The sequence below is a fragment of the Erithacus rubecula genome, assembly GCF_903797595.1.
Source record: "Erithacus rubecula genome assembly, chromosome: 23".
Lineage (NCBI taxonomy): Eukaryota > Metazoa > Chordata > Aves > Passeriformes > Muscicapidae > Erithacus > Erithacus rubecula.
Window position 1 is genome coordinate 4,779,464 of NC_136675.1, and position 27,857 is coordinate 4,807,320.

Sequence of the window (27,857 nt, forward strand, 5' to 3'; positions counted from 1 at the left end):
GGGATTTGCACAGGGCTCCCCAGGGATTTTACTGGAGTTGGGAACTACTGAATCCCCAAAGATCTGCTTGTATGGCATTACTCTTCTTATGTCCCACAACAGTGTCCTTGCAGTGTGCATAAAATCAACTACAAGAGCTTTGCATGCTATTCCTATAGCAGGAGTTGGTAATAACCCCCTAGAATATGCTGGTAATAGTTACTTTAGATTCAGAGAGGGTTGTTTTTAATCCATGAATATCTTTTCTCTCACAGGGTGTGAGGACACCAGTCTTGCAGCTCTCTGCAATGCAGGAAGGTGATTACACCTACCAGCTCATAGTGACTGATTCTGCTGGGCACCAGTCCACTGCAGAGGTCACTGTGATAGTCCAGCCAGGTAAGCTGCCTTTACCTGCTGTTGCTGCTTTCCTTCCAGGGCTTGGAGGTGACAATCTGTCAGCAACCTCTAGATCTTATGGTGATTTTTAAAAAAGCTTCTCTGATTAGGGCCATTCTGGGCTCTTATATTTCTGGTAAAGAGCAAAATAAAGCTTGTATAATATTGCCTTTGTAGGCTGTTCTCTTATTTTACACAATGTAACCTAATTGATACTTTTCTACAGTAAAGGCAGGATTGTATTTCCAAACAGCTGTGTCTGCCTGCTATGCTGGGTCCTGAGATGGAGGCAGGAAAAGTGGATTAGTACTTGGAGAATAAGAACAAAAATCAGAATTTATCTTTCAGTCTCATTTTATTATAGATGTGTGAATGCTGTCTTAACAGCTTTTAACCTCACTTTATCTGAGTACAAGGTAGTGGGCAAGGGATGAACTAGGGATCATAGAGAGAAACTTAATGGTGGTGTTTTAAGCTTCATCTTTATGGTGTGTGTATGAGAAATCCTGCATTCTTTTCCAGAGAACAACAAGCCCCCAAAGGCAGATGCTGGTCCAGATAAAGAATTGACTCTTCCTGTGGACAGCACCACTCTAGATGGCAGCAAGAGCTCAGATGACCAGAAGATAGTTTACTTTCTCTGGGAAAAAACACAGTGTGTATCCCCTTCCATGGTCTTGTGTATCCAAATTTTTCATTTAAAACAAGTCACACCCACACACTCAGTCATGGTCACATTGGGCCTGACATGTTTTACTAGTGACCTGAATAAGACAAGGATTTATGTTTGATTGGAAAGAAGTGGAGTTTTCTTTGAGCATGAGAAATAGCTTTGCCTTCATCTCTAGGCTTGACTCCCACTCTGAGTGTGGTGTGGCTCAGCAGTGTTTCCATTCACAGCAGTGGAGTTTTGTCTTGGTCTCATGGAGAGACTGACCCTTGTCATTGAAACAGCAGCAGAGCCTCTTAACTCAATGCTTTTGCAGTTTATTTAAATGAGGCACACTTCTCTTCTGACTCTGAATTCCCTGAAATGCTTTAGGGAATTCAGAAAAAAGCCTATGAGCAGCCTGCAGTAGCTGGTTTTGTTTGCTAATGCAAAGTCTGTGCAAAGCCCTAGAAATGAAGGACTGTTTTTTTGCTGTTTTTTTTTTTTTTTTTTTACAAAACTGGCTCATTGTGCAGTTCACAAACCAATTTACTGAAAGTACCACTATTTGTAAACATCACCTAAATGCTGTTATCAGTGTTCCTCTGGTTTAAAATTAACCAAAACATTAAATGCCAGAAATTATGCTTTTTGTCCTGGATCCTGCACTTATCATCTTGCTGTAACTGGAGAACATAATTTTACCTTTTATCATGGACTCTTATTTCCAGGCTCCTGTTTAGAGCGAGGTTGTCTCCAATGCTCTGTACAAAGTTTAAATCAATCAAAACCCCTGAAAAAGGTCAAAAATGAACCAAACCCCTTGTGTCTTGCTTAGGGGTCCAGATGGTGTGAAGCTGGAGAATGCCAACAGCAGCATTGCCACTGTCACAGGCCTCCAGGTTGGGACATATGAGTTCACTCTGACAGTGAAAGATGAGAAGAACCTGCAGAGCCAAAGCTCCGTCAACGTCATCGTCAAAGAAGGTAAATCCAGCCAGGGGCAAAGCTGCTCAGTCACAGGTTATCTCTGAGCAGTTCAACAAAACCTGTGCTCAGAGACACAATAAAAATAAGGAATGCTGAGAGACAATGGAGAGCACTGAAGTGGCCTGGAGGTTTGTCCTTTTCTGGAAGAACAGTATCTTCAGCTTAGTCTGCAGTCCTTCCCTTCTCTTCCCTAGGGTTAGACAGGGATTTCTGGGGTATACTGAAGATCTAATGCAGTAATTTTTGGTTGGGCATTACAAGATCTTTCTCCAAGTGCTTTCTCTCTGTTTATTTAGAGATAAACAAGCCACCTGTTGCAAAGATTGCTGGTAATGTTGTGATCACCTTGCCCACAAACACAGCGGAGTTGGATGGATCAAAGTCCTCTGATGATAAAGGCATTGTCAGCTACTTGTGGACCAGGGATGAGGGGAGTCCTGCAGCTGGGGTGAGCTCTCTTTTGTAAAGGATCACAAAAATCAGTGCAAGGTGATGTTGACAGCTCCTGAGGAAATACAAAGCTCATTCTTGGGCTGTTATTCTGTCATAATCTGAAATATGGTGATACATGGTGCTGCTTTGATAATTTGTTTTCTCATACTTTGTTCTGCCTTCCAGGAAGTCTTAAATAATTCAGACCATCATCCTGTCCTACTCCTGTCCAATCTGGTAGAAGGGACCTACACATTTCACCTCAGAGTAACAGATGCCAAAGGAGAGAGTGATGTGGAAAGGACCACAGTGGAGGTCAAACCTGGTGAGTCTGGGTTTTGTGCTGTACCATATTTGCCTGCAGCCCTCTGGGTACTGTATACTGGGATTAAAATATGTCATCTACTCCAGTTTAGATCTGTAAATATCAAAAGTTTTGAGGGATATGGTTGTGTTTTCCTGTGGATTTTGAGGGCTGACTCTCACTGCTTCTGTCACCTGTGAAAGTCATACTTATGTCTCCTCCCCTAATGCCACTCTGTATTTCTGTGTTCAAATCAGAAACATCCTGGAAAGATAGCTAAAAACCTGCCTTGTGCCCAAGCTGCTAAATAGAAACTCTAAAGATCTATGTACAATGTCTAGATCCTAGGAAGAATAACCTGGTGGAGATAATTCTGGATGTGAACGTGAGCCAGCTGACGGAGCGGCAGAAGGGGATGTTCATCCGGCAGATCGGGGTGCTGCTGGGGGTCCTGGACTCAGACATCACTGTGCAGAAGATCCAGCCATACACTGAGCAAAGGTGGGACTCACCTGGGAGGGTACAGGGTGAGGAGTTGCGTGAGGGTTTGGAAAATCAAGGCCTCTTGGAAAGCAGATTGGATAATCAGAGCATGTGGAGTTACTGCTTAATGTTTATGTTCCTGCTCAGATCAGAGTTGCCAAGCAGGTCTGGAGTATCTTTCCCCTCTGGAGATGGTGCATTGCCCTTGAAAACTGCTGCTGTTCATGTCTTTTCACCTCAAACCTGTAAAATAAGAGCAAATCTGATTTGTTTTTTGAAAATTGTGGAGACTGTGTGAAGGGACATTCTGCAGCTGTGATCTGTAACTGTAGAAGTAATGGGGCTTGGTGCAGGAGTTTGCTGAAACACTTAGAGCACACCAGGAGTGTCTAACAATCCTCCTCACCTTCATGCCAAATTGGTAGTTCTTACAATCCCAGACTGGTTTGGGTAGGAAGAACCTTAAGGATCATCCAGATCCAATCACACAGCCACAGGCAGGGGCACCTTCCTCTAATTCTGCAATAACTTTATTGCCTTTATTACACAACTGCTTCAACTTAGTGTATGAAAAACCATTGAAAGGTGATGTAATTTCTGTTTGAAGAGATAGAAAAGCTTAATTTTGATTACTAGTTGGCTTACAGAAAACTGCATTTCTTCTAAACACATAGAAGTTGGCTGCTGAGCAGGGCTGTAGGTCAGGGTGGTGTTGCCTGCCTGGAGAGTGGCAACAAGCCTTGAGTGGCAAACTGTTGAAATAAATGCAATATTGCACTTAGTTTTTATTGAAAGGGGAGTAGTTTTAAAGTACCTAAAGCACTGAAGAAGATTTAAGGGAACATGCTTAAAGTCCTCCAGCAAGTCAGCAATAAATCTGCTGTTACTTTACACTTCCCTGGGTGCTGGGATGTATTGATTCCTTCATGTCCACGTGGTCTGCTGTAGCAGGAAAATCAGAATTCATTGTCCATGCAAGCCTAGAGAGCTGAGAACAGAGGAGCCAGCACTTCTGTTGTAACATTAGCTCTCTGTCTGTGCCATGAGCAAGCCCCTGAGTGAGGCAAGCAAGGGATTCTTGTCATTAAATTCATCTGTTTATATGTTCAAGCAGACAAAAGAGTGGGAAGTGTTATAAAAGAGCAGAGATTGTTTCCTGACAGATGGCTTAAAGATTCCATTTTTGCTTCCTCTATCACAGTAACTTGTGCTGTTTAAAAAAGAGCTTTTTCCTCTCACTGTTCATTTGTTCTTTTTCACATACTCTGAGGGTTTTTCACTGATATCCCATTGACTCATAAGCTAACTGGTGATAATAAATCCTAAACATTCATGCATCCTTTTGTGAGTCTAAAGGATCCACAGGGCTCTGCAAGGTGAGCAAGCCATGAGGAACAAGTTCTTCTATCATAAAGTTAATGCAGTAAAAGCTACAGAATACAGAGTCCTTCACACCTGGGTTGTTTTGGGCTATAGCACTTGGTGCATTTAAACTCAACTCTGCAAAAGACTGTAAACTTCCAGTGTCTGGTGCTGGAGCTCTGTGCTTCCAAACAGAGCCAGAAGTCTGGTCTTCAAATAAATTTGGGATTCTGAGTGAGTCCCTCTAATGACAGACTGGAGAGTGTGGCTCTCCACCTGATGTTTTAGAAGCCTCAGATGATGAGTCTTGCCTTTCTTTCAGCACCAAGATGGTGTTCTTTGTGCAGAACCAGCCTCCCCATCAGATCTTCAAAGGACGAGAGGTGGCCTGGACGCTGAAGAACGAGCTGCGGAAACAACAGTCAGACTTCCTCATCTTCCGGGCTCTGGAGATTAACACAGTCAGTAAGTGACAGTCTTGGGACAGACTGAGCATCTTTTACCTTCTTTTCAGCTGCCTGACAGAATAAGGCTGCTCAAAACACCCACGTGCCCACACACTTACACTCACTGCAGGAGCTTTCATGTTAATCAATGGGAAACAGAAAATTAAGTCTATTAGGCTATTCGCTGATCATTTATTTGCCAATTAATTCCATCTATTCACTATTCAACTTCTTATAAATAATTGCTTGCGGTGTTGCTGTGAAGATAAGAGCTCACAAAACCAAAAGCAGATTGATACTTAGGAAACTAAACTACAGTGTTAATGGACTACAGCCACTGAAATTAGTGTCATCCTGAAAAAAACAAGCTGCACATCTTGGTAGCTGTGAATCCACTCGTTTCCTGTGCAGCACAAGCATCAGTCTGCAGGAAATGTTCCCCTTCTGTCATTATTTTAAATCTTTACATTAGCACTGTTTTTCTTTTATGAGATCCATCCTGTGAGGATCATTTGCTGATCAATTAGAGATTTGAAACTAGAATTGTGTGTAATTATTTTCATTACTTCCTGATCTCACCATATTGTGGCCTTCAGAAGCCATTTTTCTGTTTGGTCCCTCCAAAGGATCTGTTTGTTTCTTGTCTGTCTCACAGGCAGGGTTTGGATTGGAAAATCAAAGCTTTGTTTGAAAACATTTACTTGACAAATACACAAATTCCATAACGTGTGTACAGAAATGAGGATTTATTAGGCAGAATGTATGTTGCTGGTGAAGTGGGATGTTTGAGTTTGGCACGAGGCCCAGGTGCTTACGTTTGCACTTCTCACCTCTTGTGAGCTATGAATGAGCTACAGAGGGGCCACATTCAGGTCAGAGCCTGCAGCAGGGCTTGGCTGTATTGAACTATTTTGTCCCATTTTTTGCCTCACCTGTGAGTCATTTAGTTCACCTTGCTGGTTTTGGCCCCCAGCCTGTCAGCTGAACTGCTCTGAGCACGGGCGCTGCGACTCCTTCACCAAGCGCTGCGTGTGTGACCCCTTCTGGATGGAGAATTTCCTCAGGGTGCAGATGGGGGACGGCGAAAGCAACTGTGGTATGTGAGCTGTGACCCCCCAGGGTGGGCACCTTGGCAGAGAAACCGTGTTTGAAACCAGGGTGGGCACAGTGCCAGGCACCTGCTGTCTCCCAGTTGCTCTGATGAGATGCTGACAGCAGAGCACAGTCCCTTGTCTCAGCTCCTGGGCAGATGATGATTGATAAGGGAGTGAGTCCCCTTCAGGCCCTCCCAGAGAACAACTCACTAAGAGTTGAGTCCATTCTGGGTGTATAAACCACAGCTCTCTTCTGTCACACAGGCTTTTCTGCCTCAGGAACCAACATGTGGTGAAAACTGCCCAGTGAGTCCTCACACTGGATCTTGAGTTTTCCAAGGGGATCTGGTGGTGCTGCCAATGGGGAATGCTGGCCTCTAATTCTGCAAAGGGCCAGGCCTTGCCTTTTCTTTCCCAAGAATAGTCCCCTAAAACATGCACTGTCAATGGTATGAGGTGCCAAAACATGTTCATCTCTGGGGTTTTGCTTGCAGAGTGGAGCATGCTGTATGTGATCATTGCATCTTTTGTCATCGTGGTTGCCTTGGGAATCTTGTCATGGATGGTGATCTGCTGCTGCAAGAGGTGGGACTCAGACCAAAGCCCTGCTGTATCCAGGTTTCACAGCCAAGTGTCTGCACTAGGATGTTAAAGATTCAAACCCATTATCCCAGCAGATCATCTGCTGAGCTTTGGGATGTTGGGTTTTCTCACTTAAATGTTTCAAGTTACATGTTGAAGTCCCACAACTCTGCATTATGTTAAGAAGCAAAATTTGGCTTAACCTATAAATGTGCAACTTAGCAACATTTTAATGTTTCATTTTGTATATGAGCATAATCCTAAATAGCAAATGCTTTAGCTTTGAAGATCAGAGTTGTTTTTCTTCTGGCTCTTTTTGGAAATGGACTGTCTCTTAATTCCTTTTCCTCCCCTTTAGACGGAAAGGAAAATCCAAAAGAAAAAGCAAATACAAGATTTTGGATGCAACGGATCAAGAAAGCCTGGAGTTAAAACCAAATCCCAAAGCAGGTAAAATATGAGAGGGAAGAGCTCAGCACTTCCAGAGTGCTGACTGAGGACTCTTCCTCAGGAGACTCAAAATCACAGTGAAACAAAAATGATGTAGGGATTGACAGAGAGAAGATCTGAGAGCTTGTCTCAGATCTGTATATGGGATATTTAGTAAAGTCATGTAACTTCCAGGTTTGGGAATTAGGGCTGAAACTGGCCTGATCCTGATGTCTCCACTTGGAACCTCAGAAGTAGGAAATGGATTCATTAAAGCTGTGCAGAACAGCCTGATAAGGAAGCCCAGAACTGGGTCTTGATTGTAACTTTTTCTCCAGTTTTCCCCTGGGTTCTGGTTCCCTTTTTGCCAATATGCAATTCTTTGGTCATTCTCTACAGCAGAGCAGGAATTCAATGGCACTAAACATAACACTAAATTGATCAACACCTGAAAGCAGTCTGAAAATACTTGTGTACTGGAGAGACTGAGGTTTATTTCTGCTCTGCTACTCCCCCACCACAAACAACTGGTTCATCAGCTTATTCATTCTTGTTCTTGTGCACATCAGGCTGTGAAAATTTCACATTTTAGCTCATCCTCTAGTTTTCCAGTGAGCTGGTGCATTTTGGAGGGAGATCCATGAATTCCTCAGTGCTCCATGTGGCTACAGGTTCATTGGCCCATTCCAGAAAGGCAGGATTTTTCTTCAGTGTTCTTAGCCTGCACTTTCCTGCCTGCATTGCTGTCCTGAGGGTGCTTGTCAGGTGCTGTACAAAAATCAGGGAGTTATTTCAGGCTGGATACATGAACCAGGCCATGGTCACCTGCTGACTGACCAGGAAAAGAGGAAAATGTTGGAAAGGATGTGCCAAGTACAACCCTGCTGGATGCCAGGGATCTCTGCAGCTGTTGAGTGTGTGTTTCATTATCAAAGTATGTCCTGGTTTTGTTTAGAGAAGGAGATGTGTTAACTGTGCATGGAAAAGAGTCCCTAAACCTTGTCTGCTAGTGGAAAATAACCTCTCATCCCAGCATTATCCCATTTAATGGTGTTCCAGCAAAGTGAGCAGTGCCCAAGAGCAGCATGGAGGGCATTGCACTGACAGACTGATCAGCTGTTCCTCTGAGGACCAGGCTGTCCCAACTGCTCAAACACAGATACCTTTGCAGGAAACCTGGGTGTGTTTCCCTCCCTCAGCACCCAACTCTGCTTTAATCTGACCATCTGTCACCTCAGAGCCCACTGTGCAATAAATGTACCAAATGTGCTTCACCATTTGCTCTCTGGTAACTAAACTCATCTTGCTGCTCCTGACACTGGCTGCTGACTGAAGTCTTTTTCTCTGCTAGATATGTCCAGGGAGCTTTCTGCTAACAGAGAAAATGTTGCATTTCTTCATTAAGGAAAAGCTAAATTTAAATATTTCCTCTGCTGACAATATCAGTAAATGTCTCTCTCCTGTCCTTGTGCATTAATCTAAATTCATCCTGCTAATTTCTCTCTCTTCCCTTGCAGGCAGGAGTAACAGAGAGGAGAGTAGGGAGAGGGTAGAGAGATGGCAGAGATCTTCCCTCACTCACCTGCATATTCTCTTACTCCAGTCATGAGCCCTCCAAGCATTTTCTAGGCAATGCCCCAAGCAAGGTCAGGGAGACACAGCTCCCACTTGTACTGCCAGCTCCTTCTGGTCACATCATTGCCTTCCTGTCTGCTTGTTGTGACCTCTAACATGCCAGAGTGTCTGAGACAGGATCACTTTGGCTTCAACATCAGAGGGAATAAGAGACACACAGAGGAAAGTCAGATTCTGCTGCCTCTTAGGTGTGATTGGAAAAGGAGACTTAGAGGGGATGGAGCAAGCTGAGGTAGTTCACTGCTGTTAAAAGCATTTCTAACCTGGGAATGTTTCTCCTTCAAGGTGGCAGACAGAAAGGCCAGGTCCTCAACACGAGCCTGATGCACTCGGAGTCGGAGCTGGACAGTGATGAAGCCATTTTCACCTGGCCTGACCGGGAGAAAGGGAAACTGCTGCGCAGCCAGAACGGCTCCCTGCGCAACGGCCAGCTGGCACTCAAAGCCAAGAGCCAGAGGGAGGAGATCCTATAGGATTTATATATATATATATATATATATATATATAGCTGCTCCCCTTGGGCAGCCCTGGCTGCAGCTCAGCAGGGAGAGCCTGGCCTGTCCCTGTCCTACCAGGGCCTTCAGAGGCCACTTGGATTAGGACGACGCTGCTAACTCGTTTCACAGAAAATAACTTGGGTTTTGTGGGTTTCTTTGCATTCAGTTAAAACTGGTTGTACTTGAATTTGAACTTCAAGGGAAATCAAAGGGAGGAGAAGGCAACTGTGAAGCCCAGGAGGAGAGTCAGAAAAGGGCAGAGCTGGCATCTGGAGAGGGTAGGACAGAACCACTTGGAGCAACTGTGAATGAGCAGGACCCTCCTAAACCACCTCGGATGGCAGTGGAGGGAGCACCTGTGGACTTCCAGCTCACTTGCCTTGAGGCTCCTTGGAGAAGGAAGGTCAAGTCCTTGAGCTGTGCTCTGAGCTCCCTTCAGGCTCCCATTGCCTATCACAAGCTACTTGTGCTGTCCAACAATTTTCTTCTCCTTTACTCCCACCTTCCCTAATGGTTTAAGCACTATTTTAATGTAGACTTGTCCTTTCACATGCACTTGGCTGCTGTTGGAGTGTAGAGGAGGGGGAATGTAAACACTCTGGTCACACTCTGGCAGTTTGCAGGTAGGAGAGGGGTTTGTGGCTGCTCTGAATTGCTGTCAGGCCACTCTCATGGAGTGCTGGGGACTTGGTGCCTGTTCATGTGTGAAAAGCTGGCCTGTGGTTACTGCCCAGGCTGGGAGATCCCTCCTGCAGCAAACTCCTGCTGGGTACCAGAGCTGGGGGGACACACACCCACCTTTGGTACCTGTGTCCAACATCTGGCTTCATTCCAAAGCTGTGACATGTTCTGTGGCCCCAGCACCTTCTGTTGGTCACCAGGCCGTCCATGAGGCTGGATGTCAACCATATCTCAGTTATGGAACACTATGTACTGTGGTTTTTTGGTTTGGGTTTTTAGGTTTTTTTTTTCCCCCCCCTAAAATTTGCACATCCCAGGTGATGGGGATTGGTGTCTGCAGTCCCCAGCTGGCTGCTCCCTCAGGCTGGCAGCTCATTTGTGTGGTTGTGGCTGCAGAGCCCTGGTGGAAAAGGGAACTCTGGGTGGCAGTGGGCAGTGCCAGCAGCACGTGGCACAGGTGTCACTGTGTCCCTGCTGCCTGAGCCCAAGGGCAGGTGTGGGGGGTGGCTCCTTTTCCATTCCCACTCCTTTATCTCACTGTGCTGCTGTCATGAGTTGCACCCTGTCCTGGGGCAGAGCTCAGCCTCGTGCTGGCATGAAGGATGCCACTGCTTCTCTGGGGATGGGTGGGCAGTTCATTGCCTTTCTTTGTGTTTAATTTAAAAACTGGAAACTGGTTTCATTGGCTTTTATTTTTTTTCTTCTTACTGAGCTATGAAAGCCGAAAGGCTTTAAGTTCCTCAGTTGTATTTATATTGCTGCACTACTGATTTGTGTTGAGCTAGATGAAGATTAAACACTATTGAACGTGAGGGGATGTTCCCTCACTGAATGTAGTCATGGCTGCTGCTGAGTTTATTTTTTGGGCAATCAGCTGTTCCTCAGGCCAGCACTGGAGCCTGCAGCTCTTCCAGTGCAGAGGCCACAGCGTTTGCTGGCGTCACAGCACAGGCCACCCCTGCCTGGGCAGTCTGGCACACAGCTGGGGCTTGGCTCAGCCTTCCCCTTCTGGAGGCTCCTGCACCCTCTCCCCAAGGGCTCCTTCCCTCCAAACCAGCCCAGGACCACACACAGGGAGGGCTGAGCCCAGGATGCTCCTCAGAGGGCACAGCCCAGGGCTGGCTGTCCCATGGCCTCACACTTAACTCTTGGGTGACACCACCCTCTGCATGTCCCTTCCTTTGGGTGTAAGTAAACAATCTGTGGGAATAGGAGGGTTTGGAGCTGCAGGGATTGACCAGGTCAATTGGTCCTGAGGCTGCACCTGGGAGCACTTTGTGCTGGAAGAGAGGAGCTGTTGGGTTCCAGCTGGTTCTGAGCCTTAGGGCTTGTGCTTTTTGAGCCCCTTGTTCCTGCCCATCCCAGGGAGGGTCTCCAGCAGCAGATGGGGGCTCAGCCATTGGGCATTGGTTGCTGCAGGGGTCAGTGCCCTTCTCAGCAGACACAGGATGGGCTTTCCAGTGAGCCTGGCTGCTTCTTACAGGAGAGGGAATTATAATCTCTGCTGTTACCTCCAACACCTATGCTCAGCTGTGGTTGTTTCCTTCACCCCTATGGGGTCACAGCCCTTCAGGTGGGGGTGCTGTAATGGGGGCTGGGGCTTGGGGAGGGCTTTGGTCTTCCCTCCATGCCCAGTAGCTTGTAGTCACTTGCCATGTCTGAGTGCAGGTTTGTGACAGCACAGCACAAGCTCACATCAGATTCCTGGCTCCCATTAGTATTCCCTGGCTGTGCAGGCTCTTCCCCCTCCAGGTGTTGATGCTGAGTGCCACCAAGCCTTCAGGAATGGGCACAGGCAGCTCTGCACCCCAGCTTTGGTGAGCACAAGGACGTTTGGGGCTGACAGAGGTGAAGAGACCCTGCCAAGGCTGAAGGTGGGAACTTCTGGCCCAAGGTGGAAGCAGGGTGGGCTGTGTGCTGTGTGGCCCAGGAGCACAGCCCTCCCCAGGTGTGTGCACAGAGCCTCCCTGGGGTTTTGGAATCCCTTTCCCTGCTCCCCTCCTCCTGCAGCATCACTGATTTTCCTGCTGGGTTGTTACCCGAGTGCCGTGAGCGTGACCTTGCTCAGGAAGGTTTCTGCATTGCTATGCTCTATGATTTCACAATTAGACACTGGCTACAAGTTGCCCACATGTGGAAGTTAAAGGCTGAGACATCTGTCAGATGAACCAGCACCTTCACTCAGTTTTGTTTCCTTTAACATACTCAAGTGCTGGTGGAGATGTTTGAGGAAAATTTTAGTTTTGAAATAGTTTGTTCTTAAATCTTTTCTGCATTCTGCTGCATAGCTAGAAGTACCCAACCTGTCTGCACTTTAGTTAATCATGTTTGGTGATTCCAGTGTTACTTGAATCAAGATTAAGTTTTTTTTTTTTTCTTTAAAGAAAATGTTTCTTGCAAATGGAAAGATGTCTTGCTTCTTTCTCCAGTTTCAGCTGTGGGACAGTTCTCACCAAAGACTTGATTTCACAGGAAAGCAAATTAGCAGCTGCCCCACACCTGAATAGCAGCACCTCCTCATGCAGCAGAGGGACATTTATTAATTAGTGGAGTCCTTGAAGGAGATGACTGTGGCCCCCCAGCTCTCACTGGGGCTGGCTGGGAACAGATTTCAGCAGCATGACAGCCAGGAGGGACCCGATGGCACTGGGGGACGCTGATTTTTCAGACCGCTGAAACTCCCCGGCTCTTATCAAGCACCCGCAGCTGTCAGCAGTCGGGAGAGCAGAGCTGCAGCCTCTCTGTCTCCTCCTCCCCACCCCAAAACCCAGCCAAAGCCCCAGTGCCCCCGTTTGTCCCTCTGCCTGCCCCCAGCCCTCAGCCCGAGCCCGCTCAGGGGGCAGCAGCTGCCGCAGCTCCTGCGCCGCTGCAGCCGAAGGGAACCAAATCCAGTTCAAGTTGATCTGGTTCCTTTTTCCCAGCCCCAGGGATGCATCGTCTCTGCAGAGACGGGAGCATGGGGGCTCCCGGCGTGGGGATCCCAGCCCAAAAAAAACCCCTTCAGAGTTGCCCTTCTGTCCATGCACTGTTCAGTGCTCCATGGGGTGGCTGGAGCCCTCAGAATTCGCTTCCCTCAATGTCACCTAAGGACAGAATCAGCCAAATCTGCCGAGCTCCGAGCTGCGGGCTCCGCTGGGTGGGTGGGGAGAACTTGCAGCACAAGTTGCAGCAGCCCCGGGGCAGCACCGAAAGAGGAGAATGGGGTTTCTCACTGCCCTGAGGACAAAGAGCTGCTCTTGCCTCCAGCAGTTTTTGTCACATCCCCAGGGGGGAATCAGGGCCTGGGCTGGAGCCTCAGAGCAGCCCCAGGCTCGAAGTCTGAAATGGGTTTTACTGCTGGAATTTCACTCAAGAAACTGAGGCAGCTGTGACGGTGGCCAAGGCAGCAGCTCGAGGACTCTGCCCACTGCTGTTGTCCCGGTGTTTCGGGGTTCAGCAGCCCGGGGAAGCCCCGCAGTCCCGGGGGACGCGGGTGCCGGGATTTGGCCCAGGCACAGAGGCCAAGACGGTGACAGAGCTGGGAGATCGGGGTTGCAGCCTCAGCCACACCACTTGTACCTCCCTAAACAGCGCCCGAGGCTACGAAGAGTTAAAAAACCAAAAGGTTCTTTCTGGAGCCAGAGGAGCACGGTTTTCCTCCCTCTGTACTCATCCTGCTGCATGTGTTGTCCTTGCTCCGACCGTGTGGATTTGGCGCTGCTCCCCAGCGCCTTCCTGTCATTAGGATTCCCTGGATTGCTGCTGCTTTGCTTCTTCCAGCCGGGCTCTCCCTGTCCTGGGCACTGACAGGAGCTCCCGCACCTCGCCCGGGTCCCGCGTAGCCACGGGGGGTCACAGCTACAGTACCGATGTGTTTAATGGTGTGGGCACACTGCGGGCTGCTGGTGGCTCCTTGGGAGCTGGGGACACATTGTGGCACTGCTGGCACCCCGGGGCTGTTCCAGAGCCGGGCAGGAGTGTCGGTCACGACCCGAAGAGACGCCGGGATTTGCACGGGCTCAGCTGGAGGACCGATCCTGTGCTGGTCATGTCCCAGTGGCAACTGGTCGCCCCACCACAGCCCACCTGCTTCGTGCCACCAGCCCCCCTCGCGTCCCTCCTGGCCGGGCACAGACCCAGCATCACTCCCCGGACCGCTGCCGGCCCAGTGGGGGTTGTTAGAGGCATTTCGGGGCAAGCGTGGCTGGCTCGCAGCGGGAGTTTGCAGAGCATCCCTGCTCCTGCCTCCCCTCTGCTGCTGGGGCAGAGCCCCGAGGGGCATCGGGGACGATGGGGGTGCTGCGGGGGAGGCCTGCGGGCACCGCCGCCCTCTGTCCATCCCTCTGTCCATCCCTCCGTCCGCCCGTCGGTCCGCGCGGGGCCCCGTGCGCCGAGTGAGTCCGTCTTTCCATTGTTCAAACAATCTCTTTTCCACACGCGGTGCCAAAGGCTCCCCGCTCGCTCCCGCACGCGCCAGTATATTTAGCTGCCTCTAAGCCTCTACCTTTCCTTATATAGGAGAGGCCAAACGAATTTCTCACTCTCATTATTAATAGCCTGAGAGGAGCTCTTAGGAGGCTGCCAAAAATAGCAGGCAAACAGAGCGCACCCGGGGTGGGGAGGGTGTCGTGGAAGGCAGGGAGCCGCCGGGACTGCCGCGGGAGGGATGCCACGCTGCTGGTCCTGGCTTTTCCCTTTGGGAATCACACTAAGGTGTCTCCCAGCATCCTGCCCCGGGCAGGGGCTCCCCCTCGCCCTGCCAGCTCTCCGCAGGTAGGACCGGCGGGGCACCGGGTGGGCACAGCAGCTCTGTACCCCCGGACTTGGCGGCTGGGAAGGCTGGAACAACCGCCCCGTGGGTGTTGGGGACACCCCAAGCGGATGACCTGGCCGTGGGGATCTCCTGTGGCTGAGGTGGTGACAGGTTTTGCCCTTCTGTGCACTCCACGTGCTCCGTTTTGCCCTCGACTGCTGCTGGGCCCAGTGGTGTGTGCCAGCTCCCCCAGGACATGGTTTTGGGAGCCCCGCCGGGCACTCGAGGGACGCGGGGCAGGGGGCAGAGCTGCTTGGCTGCGTGCTGGTGGCAGCCCGGGCTGCCTCGGCCCGGGAGGGAGAGGGTTTCTCAGAAGAGATCACCCCCGCAGCATCCCCAGAACTGGTCCATGGGCACATGTGCCAGGACACCGAGACCAGGATGGGGCGAGCGAGGAGGGAGCTTCGGGGTGCCCAGCTAGCAAGGGGTCTTCAACTGCACCCCTAGATGTTACATCCCAGGCAGGGTCTGCCTTAAATCCCTCCCTCCCTCCTCCCTCCCTCCCTGGCGAGGAACTTCTCCCGCTGAACTGGAGGATGCTGCAAGCTCCTGCGGACGAGCCGGAGGAGTCCTGTGGCAAAGTCAAGGCGAGCGAGGGAGCAGCGTGCTGGTGCCGGTGTCACCGCAGCTCTCCGCCGCCAGCCCAGCCCGCTGCGGCCGCTGTCACCTCCAGGACCGTGAGTGGCCTTGCGGGAGGGAGGAGCGGGGTCTGCGGGGGGCAGCGGGGCTTTCCCCGCCGCCAAGGTTTAACCTTCAGCGAGCCCGGCCGGTGCTGAGCTCGGCGGGGCCGGGGATGCCGGCTGGGCGCCGGCAGCGGCTCGGCGGGGCGGGGAGGGGGTCACAGCCCCCCCTGCTCGGGGCCAGCCCGGTGGAGGCGGAGGAGTGGGGGGTAGCAGCAAGTCTCTGTGTGCCTGGGGGACAGCGGTGCTCCGCCGGCAGGTCCCGGCTGCAGAGGAGTCCCGGGTGCTGAGCGCTCTGCTCTGCGGGCAGCGCCCGGCCCTTCTGCCTGCGGGGGTCCCCCCGCACCGGGGCCGGCCCCTCCCCAGGGAGCCGAGGTGCCCTCTGCCACGCGAAGTGGGGACACCCAAGCCTGTGGGATATGGTGGGAAGGGAAACCCAACTTCTGGGCACCTCGGCATCGCGTTTTGGACTCGCATGGAGGGAAATGCTGATCGCCAGGGTCATGCGCCCACCGCCCCGACACGGGTGAAGGGACGGCAGGACGGGAACAGGAGTGCTCCCCCCGGCACCCTGTGCCAGCGCTCCCCTTGCACCCACTTCTCTCCTCCTTGCTGGGCCTCTTGGTATTTCGTAAGTCACTCAGGAGCTGCTGCAGTGGGTTTGCCGGGGATGGATGAGCCGGGGGAAGCCGCTGGGGGGGCAGCACAGGATGGGAAAACTTGGAAAGGCCCCTGCGGGGCAGCGGCTGCAGAGCTCGGCCAGGGACGCGGCGCTGGCGGAGCCGGGAGAAAAAAAGGCTCTTCCTTTTATAGCCAGGCTGGGGTTGTTGGGTGCCTGCGGGCGTGTGGGTGCCACTACGGCCGGGCCCGGCAACCTCCCGGCTCCTCCGTCTGCCCCTGCAAAGCCAGGCGCCCACAAACCACCCTGCCCGGGCAGGGAGCTGCTCTCAGGGCAGGTGGAGAACACGGGCGGCTGCCCTGGCCGGGAACTCACAGCCGGTCTGAGGGCACGGAGAATTCGTGGAAGAATTTGCCCCAGGCCACATCTCCCTGGTGGGTTTCAGCTCGGGATCTACAGCTGCCAAAGGCAGCGCTGGTGCTGAGGAGGGTTCAGGGATGCCTTCGGTGCTGGGGGCACTCCCAGGGCTGCAGAGGGGTTGGTGGTGATGACTGGAAATGTCTGGGTACAGACAGGGCAGTGGGGGAGAGCCAGACTGTGGAAAAGGGCAGGGACGAGGAGGGGTGTTGGGAACGGACAGGAGTGGCCTGGGCTGGAGCTGGGGGACACGAGGTGCAGCGAGCATCCCCTGGGGCTGGGTGCAGCCCTCCAAGGTCACTGGGAGCTCCCGGCCGAGGGCTGTGCGACCGTGCCATGGGGTGGGGCTGTGTGGGCTGCTCGGGCTGGAGTGTCTCTAATACCCAGTCCTGGGAGGCAGCCCAAGGTCAGCCGAGGTGACAGGAGATGAACTCGGCTGCGATGTGGGAGCCCAGACACAGTGCCCTGGCTTTGCCATTTCAGGGTAGGTGCAGCCACGAGCTTTTAGCTCCCACTGAGCCCTGACAGTGCTGGCAGTCCCTGGGACCCCAGCACTGCTGCAGCAAATGCTGAAGGCAGCACTGCACTGCACTGCAGGGCCAGCAGAACCCGAGGAGTTCAGTGGGTGCAGCTCTGCAGCCTCGGGCTCAGGACACCCACTCACTTTGATTTGGGCTGGGACAGGGCTGCTGGTGACAGACATGCTGTGTCCCACTGCTGCTGCTGGGCTGGGGCCTTGTCCTGGGTCCTAGGAGCTGTGCCTGGGATCCTCATGGCCAGATCCCTTGGGAACAGCAATGCAGAAACTCCTGGGTGGGAGAGCTGGCAGAACATCCTGGGGAGAGCACGGTTGTGTCATGCTATGCCCACCACCAAGGGTTGGTATCTTGGGGGCCACAGAACAGTGACTTTGCTGCCTGTGGGTGCTGTGAGCTGGGCTGGTGACGTGAGGCTGTACTTGGCACCCGGGGGCTCCTTGCAGGGAGCTGTGCTGTGTGTGGCCACGGCTCCCAGTGCTGAGTCATGGCCACACCATGTCCAGCCAGCCCCTCCTGCCCACAGCTGGACCCCCATACACCCCTCACTTCCTTGTCCTGAGAGGGGGCAGCCCTGGGAACTCAGGAACACTTCCTGTACCAGCCATTGTATCATTCCAGCAGCAGATTTAGGGCTGGGAAGGGCAAGATGCATCACCTCTGGCACCCAAACATGGCCAAGCTGTGCTGGGGACAGGAAGTCCCCTTAGGGTCTCCAGCTGCTGAGCTCTCATCTGAATCCCACTCCTCCATGGGCAAGGGCATCTCCAGTCTTCTCTGTCCAGAGCTGCTGTGTGGGGAGGGGGTGCCAAGTCCCCAGACTCCTGTGTCTGTGCCCTTCAAATGAGCGGGGCAGGGACATGGGGGTGTGGGAGGTGGTCCCCTATTCTGACTCCATATGTGCCTACCTGAATAACTGCTCTGGCACATGGACAGATGGGGGGACATAGAGTTTGGGGGCCCTGTGGGGGCGTAGAGGGCCAGGGAATAAGTTGGTGCATCCTGACCCAGTGCAGCAGCAGCAGCAGCAGGGTGCACTCCTGCCAGCCAAGAGTCAGGCCCAAGGGGATTTCCCCTCTGGAAATGGCTCCAAGCACAGGCTCCCACCTGTGCCATCCATCCCTGCTGGCCCGTGTGGGCTCACAGGACATGGCCCTTGGCTGTGTCCCCATCTCCTCACAGGTGCAGCTCTCCAGGTGCCCCCACAGCCAAATTGCTGAGCCTCGGCTGCATCCTGGAGCATCCCATCATCCACAAAAAGGAAACAACCCCCCAAAACACCACTCTGAGCACCCTGCAGCCCCCGAGGAGCTCTGGATTCAAGGCACACATTGGCTGCCCACGGCTCCAGGCACAAGGAGCTCTGGTGTGGCTGCAGACACCGGGCCCATGTGGGCAGTGCCTCTGGCTGGTCTGCACTGGGCAGAGGCTGAGGATGGCACTGGGAGTGAGCAGGAGCTGCTCCCCACAGCCCCTGGCCACTCTCGGGTTTCACCACGGCCTCTGGCCCCTTCCAGGATCTCACTGCAGCTGGAGGACATGGCTGGGACAGGGACAGCCCCGTGCCCTGTGCCCCAGCCTCACCTCTCCCTCCCAACCCTACATACTTCTTCATATGCCCATATGGAGCCGGCGGCGTTATGGAATGTTAAGAAGTATGTATTTTTGGGCTGGGACCCCCACGCCAGGAAGCCCCCTTGGCCAGCACCGTCCAGATGGCTCATCCAGAGAGATAATGTGTCCCTGGGGCTGGTAAAAAGGAACCAGATCAACTTGAACTGGATTTGGTCCCCTTCAACCAGCTGCAGCGGCGCATGAGCTACGGCAGCCGCTGCCCTGGGCAGGCTCGGGCTGAGAACTGGGGGCGGGGAGTGGCAGTGGCAGATACAGGCAGCAGAGTGGATGTTTATGATGATTCCTGCTGCAGAGGAGCAGGCAGAGTGGTCTGTGAAGTTTGATAAGAGCCTGTGAGTGCTCGGTAAGAGAGCGGCGTTTCCAAATCTGCTCGGTGACGTCACCCACAGCAGTCCTCATAAACTGAGGATCCCCCAGCCCCGCTCGTCCTTCCCCCTCTGCTCCTGTGCGAGGTGGTTGGGGGGAAAGGGCTCCCAGGGTCTGACCCATAGGCACAGGAGGGGCCCAGCCCCACTCTGGCACAGACAGAACATCAAGAGTTCATGAAAAAGTGCAACTCAGCGAGCGGTTTCAGAAATCTTCCTATCTGACTGGACGGACCTGCCTCAATCTCTGCGGCAGCCAGTGTTCTCTCAGCGAACAGCACACACAGAACAGGTTGGTGGTGTGGGGTGCTGCTGTCCCACGGTGGGTGTTTGGGGACAGCAGCCTTTCTCTGAGGCAAGGACAATAACGGGGGGCTGCTCACCTTGCTGAGCTACTGAGCTGTGTGAGTAGGCAAGATCCTGGGTGGGACTGAGGGGCCTCTTCTTGTGAGGAAAGGGGACTGGGGTCTGCTGGCTGGAAGAGGGATGGCTGGGAGGATCATGCAGGACAGCAAAGCCCCACCTGCTTGCCTTGTTCTTGCTTCCAAGGGACCAGGCCTAGAGTACACTCATTGCAGCTCTCACTCCTGCCCACGCCACCATGGGTAAGTTGGGTGGCTCGGGGGATTTGGGGCATGGACCTGCAGTGGGAAAGATCAGAGGGGGAACCCCTTCTCCCCTCTCCTGCTGGGTGTCTGCAGGGCTGAAGGAGGGTGGGGCTGGGAGAGCTCCTGCTGTCCCCAGGCCCCTGCCCTGCCTGGCACAGGGCACTGGGCTCCTGCCAGGAGGAGCTTTAGTGCCAACACTCCTGCTCTTCTGGTATTTTCCTTCTTAGACTTCAAAGACATCATCATTGTATTCGTCATTGGAATTGTCGTAGGAGCTGTAATCATAGGTGAGCATCTGCACAGGATGAGCTCTGCTGGACTTCACTGGTGGTGCTGCTGAGAGGGAAGGGCCAGCACTGGTCACTGCCTGGAATCCTGCCTGCCCCTGCTGCTGCAGCCCTGCACGCTGCTCCTCTCCTGCTGCCCATGGGGTGTCCCCACACCTGCACCCCCAGCCCCCTTTCCCCGCTCTGGTCCCTGGGTGCTCCTGGGGAGGATGGTTCTGGTGCTGGGGGCAGGGGGAGGTGTGGGTCACTAGAGCACCCTGACACTGCTCTGTCCTCCCTGCAGCAGCAGCAAGTGGGATGCATGTGACCCTCACTGCCATGTCGGTTAGCAAGAACAAGACTCTTGCTGTCGCTTTCACGGTTGGTGAGTGGGGAGGGCAGGGAGCTGGGCTGTGCTTGCAGGGAACACCAGGTTGTACCCTGGGCTTCCTCTAAAGCCCAAACTCTTTTTTATCTCCTCACTGGTTCAATTCCCCCCAAACTGTGGGATAGGAGAAATAACCAATTTGGTGGGAAGAGCCAGGACCTGCTGGGGTAGAGGTCAAGTCGGAGGGTGTCAGTGGCTGTGCAGGTAGGTGTCTGATCTATGTCAAGCACTCCTGTGTCCACTGGCAGCTCTGGACAGAGGCAAAAAGGGAGAGCAGAAAGGGCTTGGATGTGCTCAGGGAGCAGAACTTGCTGCAGGCCAAGTCTCTGGTGCAGCCCATGGAGACCCTTGGCTCTCCTAGAAGTCATTGGCTGCTTCTGCCTCATACTTGTCCCTCAGCAGGCAGCCTCGGTGCTCCTGGGACATCATTCTTCTGTCTTTGCAGGGGCAAAAAGTTTAGCCTGATCTGCCCTTCAATCAGCAGCTAATTGCACAACAACTCCCTGTTATCCTTGCAATGGAACAAAAGCAAGATTCCTTCCTTCCAAGCACCCTGAATCTTCAAACGGCAAGTGCTGGAAAGACCCATCATGCCCACAGCTTCAGCTTTAAATGGTTTGGAATAATTTTAGCCATAAAATCATTTTAAACAATAAATGGACGGTGCTCGCATGTCTGTGTGGTGGTGCTTGGTGTGTGTTGTGGCTCAGGTACCTGCCCTGCACCTGGGCATTTGCTGGGCTCCAGGAAGGATTGAAGCAGGCAATGTTTCCAGCCTTGTCCCCTGTCCCCCTGCACAGCCAGGGGCTGGTTCCACTGAGCCCTGGCAGTGCTGGCAGTCCCTGGGACATGCTGTGTCCCACTGCTGCTGCTGGGCTGGGGCCTTGTCCTGGGAGCTCTGTCTGGGATCCTCAGGGCTGGATCTCTTGGGAGCAGCAATGCAGGAGCTCCTGGGATGCTGGGAGAACATCCTGGGCTAGCATGGCTGTGATGGCAGCCACAGTGGTGGCTCACAGTAATAGTTGGTGTCTCAGAAGGGCACTGAGCAGCGACTCTGCTGCTTGTGGATGCTGGACCAGTGACCTGAGGCTGTATTTGGCACCTGGGAGTCTTTGAGAGGAGCTATTGGCGAGTGTGCAGCTACAGCTCCTGGTGCAGAGTCACTGCAAATGAGCTGGGCAGGGACATGGGGGTGTGAGAGGTGGGTGCCACCTACACTGCTCCAGCTGCAGCAACCTTCAACCACTGCTCTGACAAATGCACTGAGAGATTTGGGTGTGGAGTCCCTGGGATGTGCAGGGTGGCAAGGGAATGAATTCCTGCATCCTGACCCAGTGCAGCAGCAGCAGCAGCAGGGTGCACTCCTGCCAGCCAAGAGTCAGGCCCAAGGGGATTTCCCCTCTGGAAATGGCTCCAAGCACAGGCTCCCACCTGTGCCATCCATCCCTGCTGGCCCGTGTGGGCTCACAGGACATGGCCCTTGGCTGTGTCCCCATCTCCTCACAGGTGCAGCTCTCCAGGTGCCCCCACAGCCAAACTGCTGAGCCTCGGCTGCATCCTGGAGCATCCCATCATCCACAAAGAGGAAACATCCCTCCCAAAACACCACTCTGAGCACCCTGCAGCCCCCGAGGAGCTCTGGATTCAAGGCACACATTGTTTGCCCACGGCTCTGCCTCGCCCTACAAGGACATGGAGCAGCTGCTCCCCACAGCCCCTGGCCACTCTCGGGTTTCACCATGGGCTGTGGCTCCTTCCAGGATCTCACTGCAGCTGGAGCATACGGCTGGGACAGCGACAGCCCCGTGCCCTGGGGCTGGTAAAAAAGGAACCCGATCAACTTGAACTGGATTTGGTCCCCTTCAACCAGCTGCAGCGGCGCAGGAGCTACGGCAGCCGCTGCCCTGGGCAGGCTCGGGCTGAGAACTGGGGGCGGGGAGTGGCAGATACGGGCAGCAGAGTGGATTGTTTACAACGATTCCTGCTGCAGAAACGCGCGGCAGAGTGGATGTTTACGACGATTCCTGCTGCAGAAACGCGCGGCAGAGTGGGTCCCTGTCTGTGAAGTTTGATAAGAGCCCGATGGTGTCCTAATCAGAGCAGCAAAGTCTCAGCGGTGCCAGATCTGCTCGGAAGCCACAGCAGCCCTGGCACAGCCTGAGGAGCCCCCAGCCCGGCTCAGCCTTCCCCTCTCTCCCGTGTGAGGCGGTCAGGGGGAAAGGGCTCCCTGGGGGACAGTGCCAGGGTCTGACCCCTGAGGATGGGAGAGTCCCAGCCCTGCTCTGACACAGACAGAACATCAAGAGTTAAAGAGAAAGTGAAACTCAGTGAGCAGTTTCCAAAGTTCGCGAGTATCAGCTGATCGTGCCATTGCTGTGGGACCTTCCTGGCCGCCCTTGGCCCCTCAGAGAACGAGACCAGGCCTAGAGCAGACTCATCATAGCTCTCACTCCTGCCCACGCCACCATGGGTAGGTTGGGGGACTCAGGGGTCAGGGGTATGGCACTGATGTGGGGGTGATTGGGGGAGCACAGGGACCCTGGGATTCATTCCTTCTCCCCTCTCCTGCTGGGTGTCTGCAGGGCTGAAGGAGGGTGGGGCTGGGAGAGCTCCTGCTGCCCCCAGGCCCCTGCCCTGCCTGGCACAGGGCACTGGGCTCCTGCCAGGAGGAGCTTTAGTGCCAACACTCCTGCTCTTCTGTCATTTTCCTTCTTAGCTGCAGGAATGGTCACCTTTGGAATCTTCACTGTACTCATTCTTGGATTCACAATTGTAGGTGAGAGTCTGGCACGGGATAAGCAGTTTTTGAGTTCACTTGGGGAGCTGCTGAGAAGGAAGGGCCAGCACTGGTCACTGCCTGGAATCCTGCCTGTCCCTGCTGCTGCAGCCCTGCACGCTGCTCCTCTCCTGCTGCCCATGGGGTGTCCCCACACCTGCACCCCCAGCCCCCTTTCCCCGCTCTGGTCCCTGGGTGCTCCTGGGGAGGATGGTTCTGGTGCTGGGGGCAGGGGGAGGTGTGGGTCACTAGAGCACCCTGACACTGCTCTGTCCTCCCTGCAGCACTGGTAAATGGAACGGGGATGAGAATGGGTGCGAGAGGGAATCGCAGGGGATCTTTCGCCGTGGTTTTTGACACTGGTGAGTGGGGAGGGCAGGGGAGCTGGGCTGTGCTGGGAGGGAACACGGGGCTCTCCCCTGGGCTTACTCTGTAGCCAAACCAGCCCTTTAACACCTCATTCAATATGCTTGAACTATGGGAACGGGATCAATCCCAATGTGCTGGGAAGAGCCAGGACCTGTTGGGCAGGGGTCAAGGCTGAAGCCATCAGGGGTGTGCAGGCAGGTGTCTGCTGTGTGGCAAGAACTCCTGTGCCCACTGGGAGCACTGGTCAGAGACAGAAATGGGGAGCAGAAAGGGCTTGGTTGTGCTCAGGGAGCAAAGCTTGCTGCAGGCCAAGTCTCTGGCACAGACTGAGGAGTTCCTTATGGGAGAGACATTGCTGGCTGTCCCTGCCTTGTGCTTGTCCATCAGCAGGCAGCCTGGATGTTTCTCAAACATGACACTCCTGTCTTTATAGGGGACTATAACAGGTCTCCACCTCGAGCAGAATCCCGAGCTACAGAGTCCAGAAGAAGAGCTGGTGACCTCTGGCAGTGAACAGAAGCACGTTTCCTTCCTTCCAAGCTGCCTGATTTATGCCTTCTCACTGCAGGAACTAGAAAGCCCCCACTGACCCTCAGCTACCCCTTTAGCAGATTTGGATTACCTTGAGTAATTAATGCTTTGAGAGTTTTAATAAAAGTTTTAATAAAAGCAGACTGTGTCCCACTGCTGCTGCTGGGCTGGAGCCTTGTCCTGGGTCCTGAGAGCCGTGCCTGGGATCCTCATGGCCAGATCCCTGGGGAGCAGCAATGCAGGAGCTCCTGGGGGGCTGGCAGAGCATCCTGGGGGGAGCACGGCTTGCACCACAAGCTCTGGGGGATTTTGAGCTTGGGGCTGTTTGATTTGGGTCTTTTTTTTTGTGCGTTTTCTGGCTTTTACTCTTCCACTCTCCCTGGTCCCGATGGAGGGTGATGATGAAGAGGCTGCGAGGGGCTTGGGGCTGGCTGGGGTTAAGCTACGAGAGCCACCAATGGTCCCAGCAGGGCTGTGGTTCGGCTGCCGTGCCTGACCCCCCTGTACACACCGGGACCCCCGCAGCTGTCTGCCGTGACCCCACACTCTGGAACGCGGCTGGGACCCCTGTCTGTGTCCCGTGCCTCCCTGGCTGTACCTAATAAAGACTCGCTGTTCTCTGCCTCCTGCGAAGGCATGGCTGGGGCGGGGCAGTGCCGGGGCGAGCATCGGGGCCGTTCCCGCCCAGCAGCGCTGCTCCCTTCCCTCTTCCACATTCCTGTTCGTTTTCCTCTTCCTCTTCTCCCTCCTGCCCTCCTGCCGTCAGACACAGAGGGAAGGAGCTGCTCCTGGAGCAGTTGCCCGAGCAGGTAAAGGTCTGGCACTTGGGTTCACTGCCAGGCTGGGGGCTGTGGGTGCTGGGGTTGGAGAGACTCAAGAAACCTGCCTGGAGCTGCAGGTTTCTCTCTTGGTGCCAAAATTTGGGTCATATCTATCACTTGGGGCAGGAAAGTCTGCCAAGATGTCCAAGAGGAAGCCAACTCCGGATGAGGAACCCAAGAAGGAGACAATTTCAGATGAGGAATCTGGGGATGAGACAAATCCTGGTGATGAGACCAAGAAGGAAAAAACTTCAGATGAGGAATCCAGGGATGAGACAAATCCTGGTGGCAGTGCCAAGTGTGATCCTGGTGACAGTTCCAAGGGTAAGAAAAGTCCAGGTAAAATGCAGGAGAATTTAGGTTAGACATCAGGAAAAAATTCTTCACTGAAAGACTGATTGGACACTGGAATGATCTGCCCAGGGAAGGGGTAGAGTCACCATCTCTGGATGTGTTTAAAAAAGGACAGGGTGTGGCACTCAGTGCCATGGTTTATTTGATAAAGTGTTAGGTCATAGGTTGGATTTCAAAGATCTTTTCCAGCCTAGTTCATTCTGTCATTCTTTATGACTTCCTAGGAGAAGCCAAGAAGATGCCTGATCCCAAGATCTCTGCCAGGCAGCCTGGTAGGCACTGGGAACCCCAGCAGCTTGGCCACCCTCTGAAGAGCTGGGGGTGTGCTGGGGTGAGAGGTGCCCTGAAAGCAAAAGAGCAGGTGGGGCTGCAGGGGTGGTGGGTGTGCAGTCAGGGCCCAGGTACCTGCTGAGTGCCTCGGGATTTGCAGTGCTCCAGGAAGGGACTCCAGTGGGCGTTTCCAGCCCTGCTCTGTCCCCCTGCACAGGAAGGGGCTAGCAAGGCAGTGGGTGAGTTTGTTCTGAGCTCTGATTCACCTTGTGCTGGTGGCAGGTGACAGACTGGGCTGACACGTGCTCTGTGTCCTGTGCTGTTCCGGGTGGGTGGGCAGGGCAAGGCAGGGTGGGTGGGCACTCCGGGGTGTGCCCCTTCTCCCTTTTCCTCCCAGCCTGGAGGGCAGTGGGGCCCACCCCACCAGTGGCCTCTTCCCAGGGGTCTTCAGGGGGTGGGAGGCAGATGGAGGCAGGGGGAGGCTGGAGCAGCTGCTGCTGGCTCTGGGATCCTGCTCTGTTGGCACAGAGTGCTCTGCACTGCTCAGGGGAGCTTTGCTGCCCATGCTCCTGTCCTTCCTGCCCTTCTGCCATTTTCCTTTTCAGGGAATGGTGTCATTAAAATTGTCCTTGGAGCCGCAGTGGTAGCAGGTGAGGATCTGGCACTGGATGAGCAGTGCTGGGGTTCACTGCCCAGTCCCAGCTGCGTGTGGGCTGGGCTGGGGGCTGCAAGTACCAGGGCTGGGGAGAATTGGGGTGCAGGTGAGGTGGAGGGAAGGGCCAGCACTGGTCACTGCCTGGAATCCTGCCTGTCCCTGCTGCTGCAGCCCTGCATGCTGCTCCTCTCCTGCTGCCCATGGGGTGTCCCCACACCTGCACCCCCAGCCCTCTCTCCTTGCTCTGGTCCCTGGGTGCTTCTGGGGAGGATGGTTCTGGTGCTGGTGGCACCAGAGAGGACATGTGGGTCACAGACAGCACCCTGACACTGTTGTCCCTGCAGGACTGTTTGTGACTGCCCCCCCGTTGTTCATCAGCATGCTGGGGTTCACAAAGGCTGGCATTGCTGTTGGCTCCGTGGCTGCCAAGATGATGTCAGCAGCTGCCATTGCCAACGGGGGAGGAGTGGCTGCTGGCAGCACCGTGGCCGTGCTGCAGTCAGTCGGTGAGTGGGGAGGGCAGGGGAGCTGGGCTTCCTCTCATGGCAGGGAACACAGGATTGTATCCTGGGCTTGCTCTAGAGCCAAACCAGCCCTTTAACTCCTCACTGGTGTGAACTCTGAACTCTCTGGGTTCTTGGCTGGCTGTGTCCTGTGTCCCTCAGCACACAGCCTTGATGCTCCAGGGACTTCACACCTTTGTCTGTCTCTGCAGGAGCTGCAGGTTTCTCTCTTGGTACCAATATTGGGCTGGGCACATCTGGTGCAGCATGCGGGGGCTGGCTGATGAAACTTTTAAATAACAAATCTAAAAATGATAAAAATCCAAGTGAAAAACCCAAGAAAAAGTAACTTGGGTCACGAACATGAGGAGGAGACAACTCCAGACGAGGAACCCAGGAGAAGCCAAGCAGATGCCTGATCCCAAGGCTTTGCAATGCACAATGGCAGGTGCTGGTAAACCCCCACAGACCCCTCAGGGCTTTGCCTCCCCTTTGAAAAGCTTTGGATTCTCTTGAGAAACAAGTGCTCAATAAAGGCACTTTTGCTGCAGCAGATGGTGTTTGTGTGTTGGTGCAGCTCTGGGGTGATGGTGGCATTAGAGGGGGACAGAGCACAGGGGATGTTCAGTCCCCAGGATGTTGATGGTGCCCCCAGTTCCCCTGCACTCAGTTTGGGGCAGGTGTGTAGTTACAGCCCAGGCCAGAGGAATAAAACTGAGTGTAAGTGGGAACACCACGTGGAATCCACCAGGTGCTGCTGTGCAGGTGATCAGCTGCAATTTTACCATGGTCTTAAAAACTACTGAGCCCTCCCCACATGAAATCTGTGAGATTCTGCTTTTAAACTGTGTATTGGTTTTACATACTGCTTTTAGATTCCAACATCATACAGGAAAGGAGGATGGATACACTCTTTAATTAAGGTTAAAGGTTTTTAATCACTTTTCCAGAATACAGGTATGATTGAAACAAAATCTATTTTGAGGGTCTCAATAATTCACTTATTAATACCATACATTGAACATTATAAATTCTGCTATAAGAAAATGTCTGTTTAATATTGGTTATGATGCACTGGTAACCTAGTTACCTCTTCTGAAGTAACACTTTGCAGTTTTATAGCACCTTTCATCACAGGGCTGCAAAGAACCTGTAGAATTCTGCCTCATAATGCCCAAAAGAGGTAGGAAAAGTCTGGCCAATTCCCAGAGGGTACAACTGAGGTACAGACTGGAAGGGACAAGACATGAGGTGCCATCAGTCCTCAGGAGTGACAGGAATTGTGGGCTGAGGGATGAGTTGGCCTTAGC

The 27,857-nt window shown here is 53.5% G+C and overlaps 2 protein-coding genes and 2 long non-coding RNA genes across 4 annotated transcripts in view; all 4 read left to right on the forward strand.

The window, feature by feature from the left end:
- The window catches only part of KIAA0319L (KIAA0319 like), a 29,271-nt gene extending 18,473 nt beyond the window's left edge, over positions 1 to 10,798 (forward strand). Inside the window, exons 11-21 of the mRNA XM_079325454.1 lie at positions 255 to 378; positions 901 to 1,033; positions 1,866 to 2,014; positions 2,314 to 2,465; positions 2,636 to 2,774; positions 3,095 to 3,254; positions 4,921 to 5,063; positions 6,018 to 6,140; positions 6,633 to 6,723; positions 7,079 to 7,170; positions 9,070 to 10,798. Of these exons, the coding sequence (XP_079181580.1) occupies positions 255 to 378; positions 901 to 1,033; positions 1,866 to 2,014; positions 2,314 to 2,465; positions 2,636 to 2,774; positions 3,095 to 3,254; positions 4,921 to 5,063; positions 6,018 to 6,140; positions 6,633 to 6,723; positions 7,079 to 7,170; positions 9,070 to 9,257 (1,494 nt within the window). The 3' untranslated portion in view covers positions 9,258 to 10,798. The remainder of the gene's footprint in view (positions 1 to 254; positions 379 to 900; positions 1,034 to 1,865; positions 2,015 to 2,313; positions 2,466 to 2,635; positions 2,775 to 3,094; positions 3,255 to 4,920; positions 5,064 to 6,017; positions 6,141 to 6,632; positions 6,724 to 7,078; positions 7,171 to 9,069) is intronic.
- An 8,769-nt stretch (positions 10,799 to 19,567) lies between these two features.
- Positions 19,568 to 26,833, forward strand: LOC306811655 (interferon alpha-inducible protein 27-like protein 2A; the record flags this gene model as incomplete). Its single annotated transcript, XM_079325574.1, has 5 exons — positions 19,568 to 19,611; positions 24,892 to 25,104; positions 25,995 to 26,039; positions 26,389 to 26,550; positions 26,760 to 26,833. Coding segments are annotated over exons 1-5 (498 nt in total), but the record flags the coding sequence as incomplete, so codon positions are not given.
- LOC306811857 lies at positions 19,681 to 20,940 on the forward strand. Its single transcript, XR_013776753.1, has 2 exons — positions 19,681 to 19,901; positions 20,185 to 20,940. It is a non-coding gene; the product is annotated as an uncharacterized lncRNA (long non-coding RNA).
- On the forward strand, positions 22,679 to 24,066 carry LOC306811716. The gene is made up of 4 exons (XR_013776718.1): positions 22,679 to 22,738; positions 22,985 to 23,044; positions 23,329 to 23,406; positions 23,847 to 24,066. It is a non-coding gene; the product is annotated as an uncharacterized lncRNA (long non-coding RNA).
- Positions 26,834 to 27,857: the final 1,024 nt, after the last annotated feature.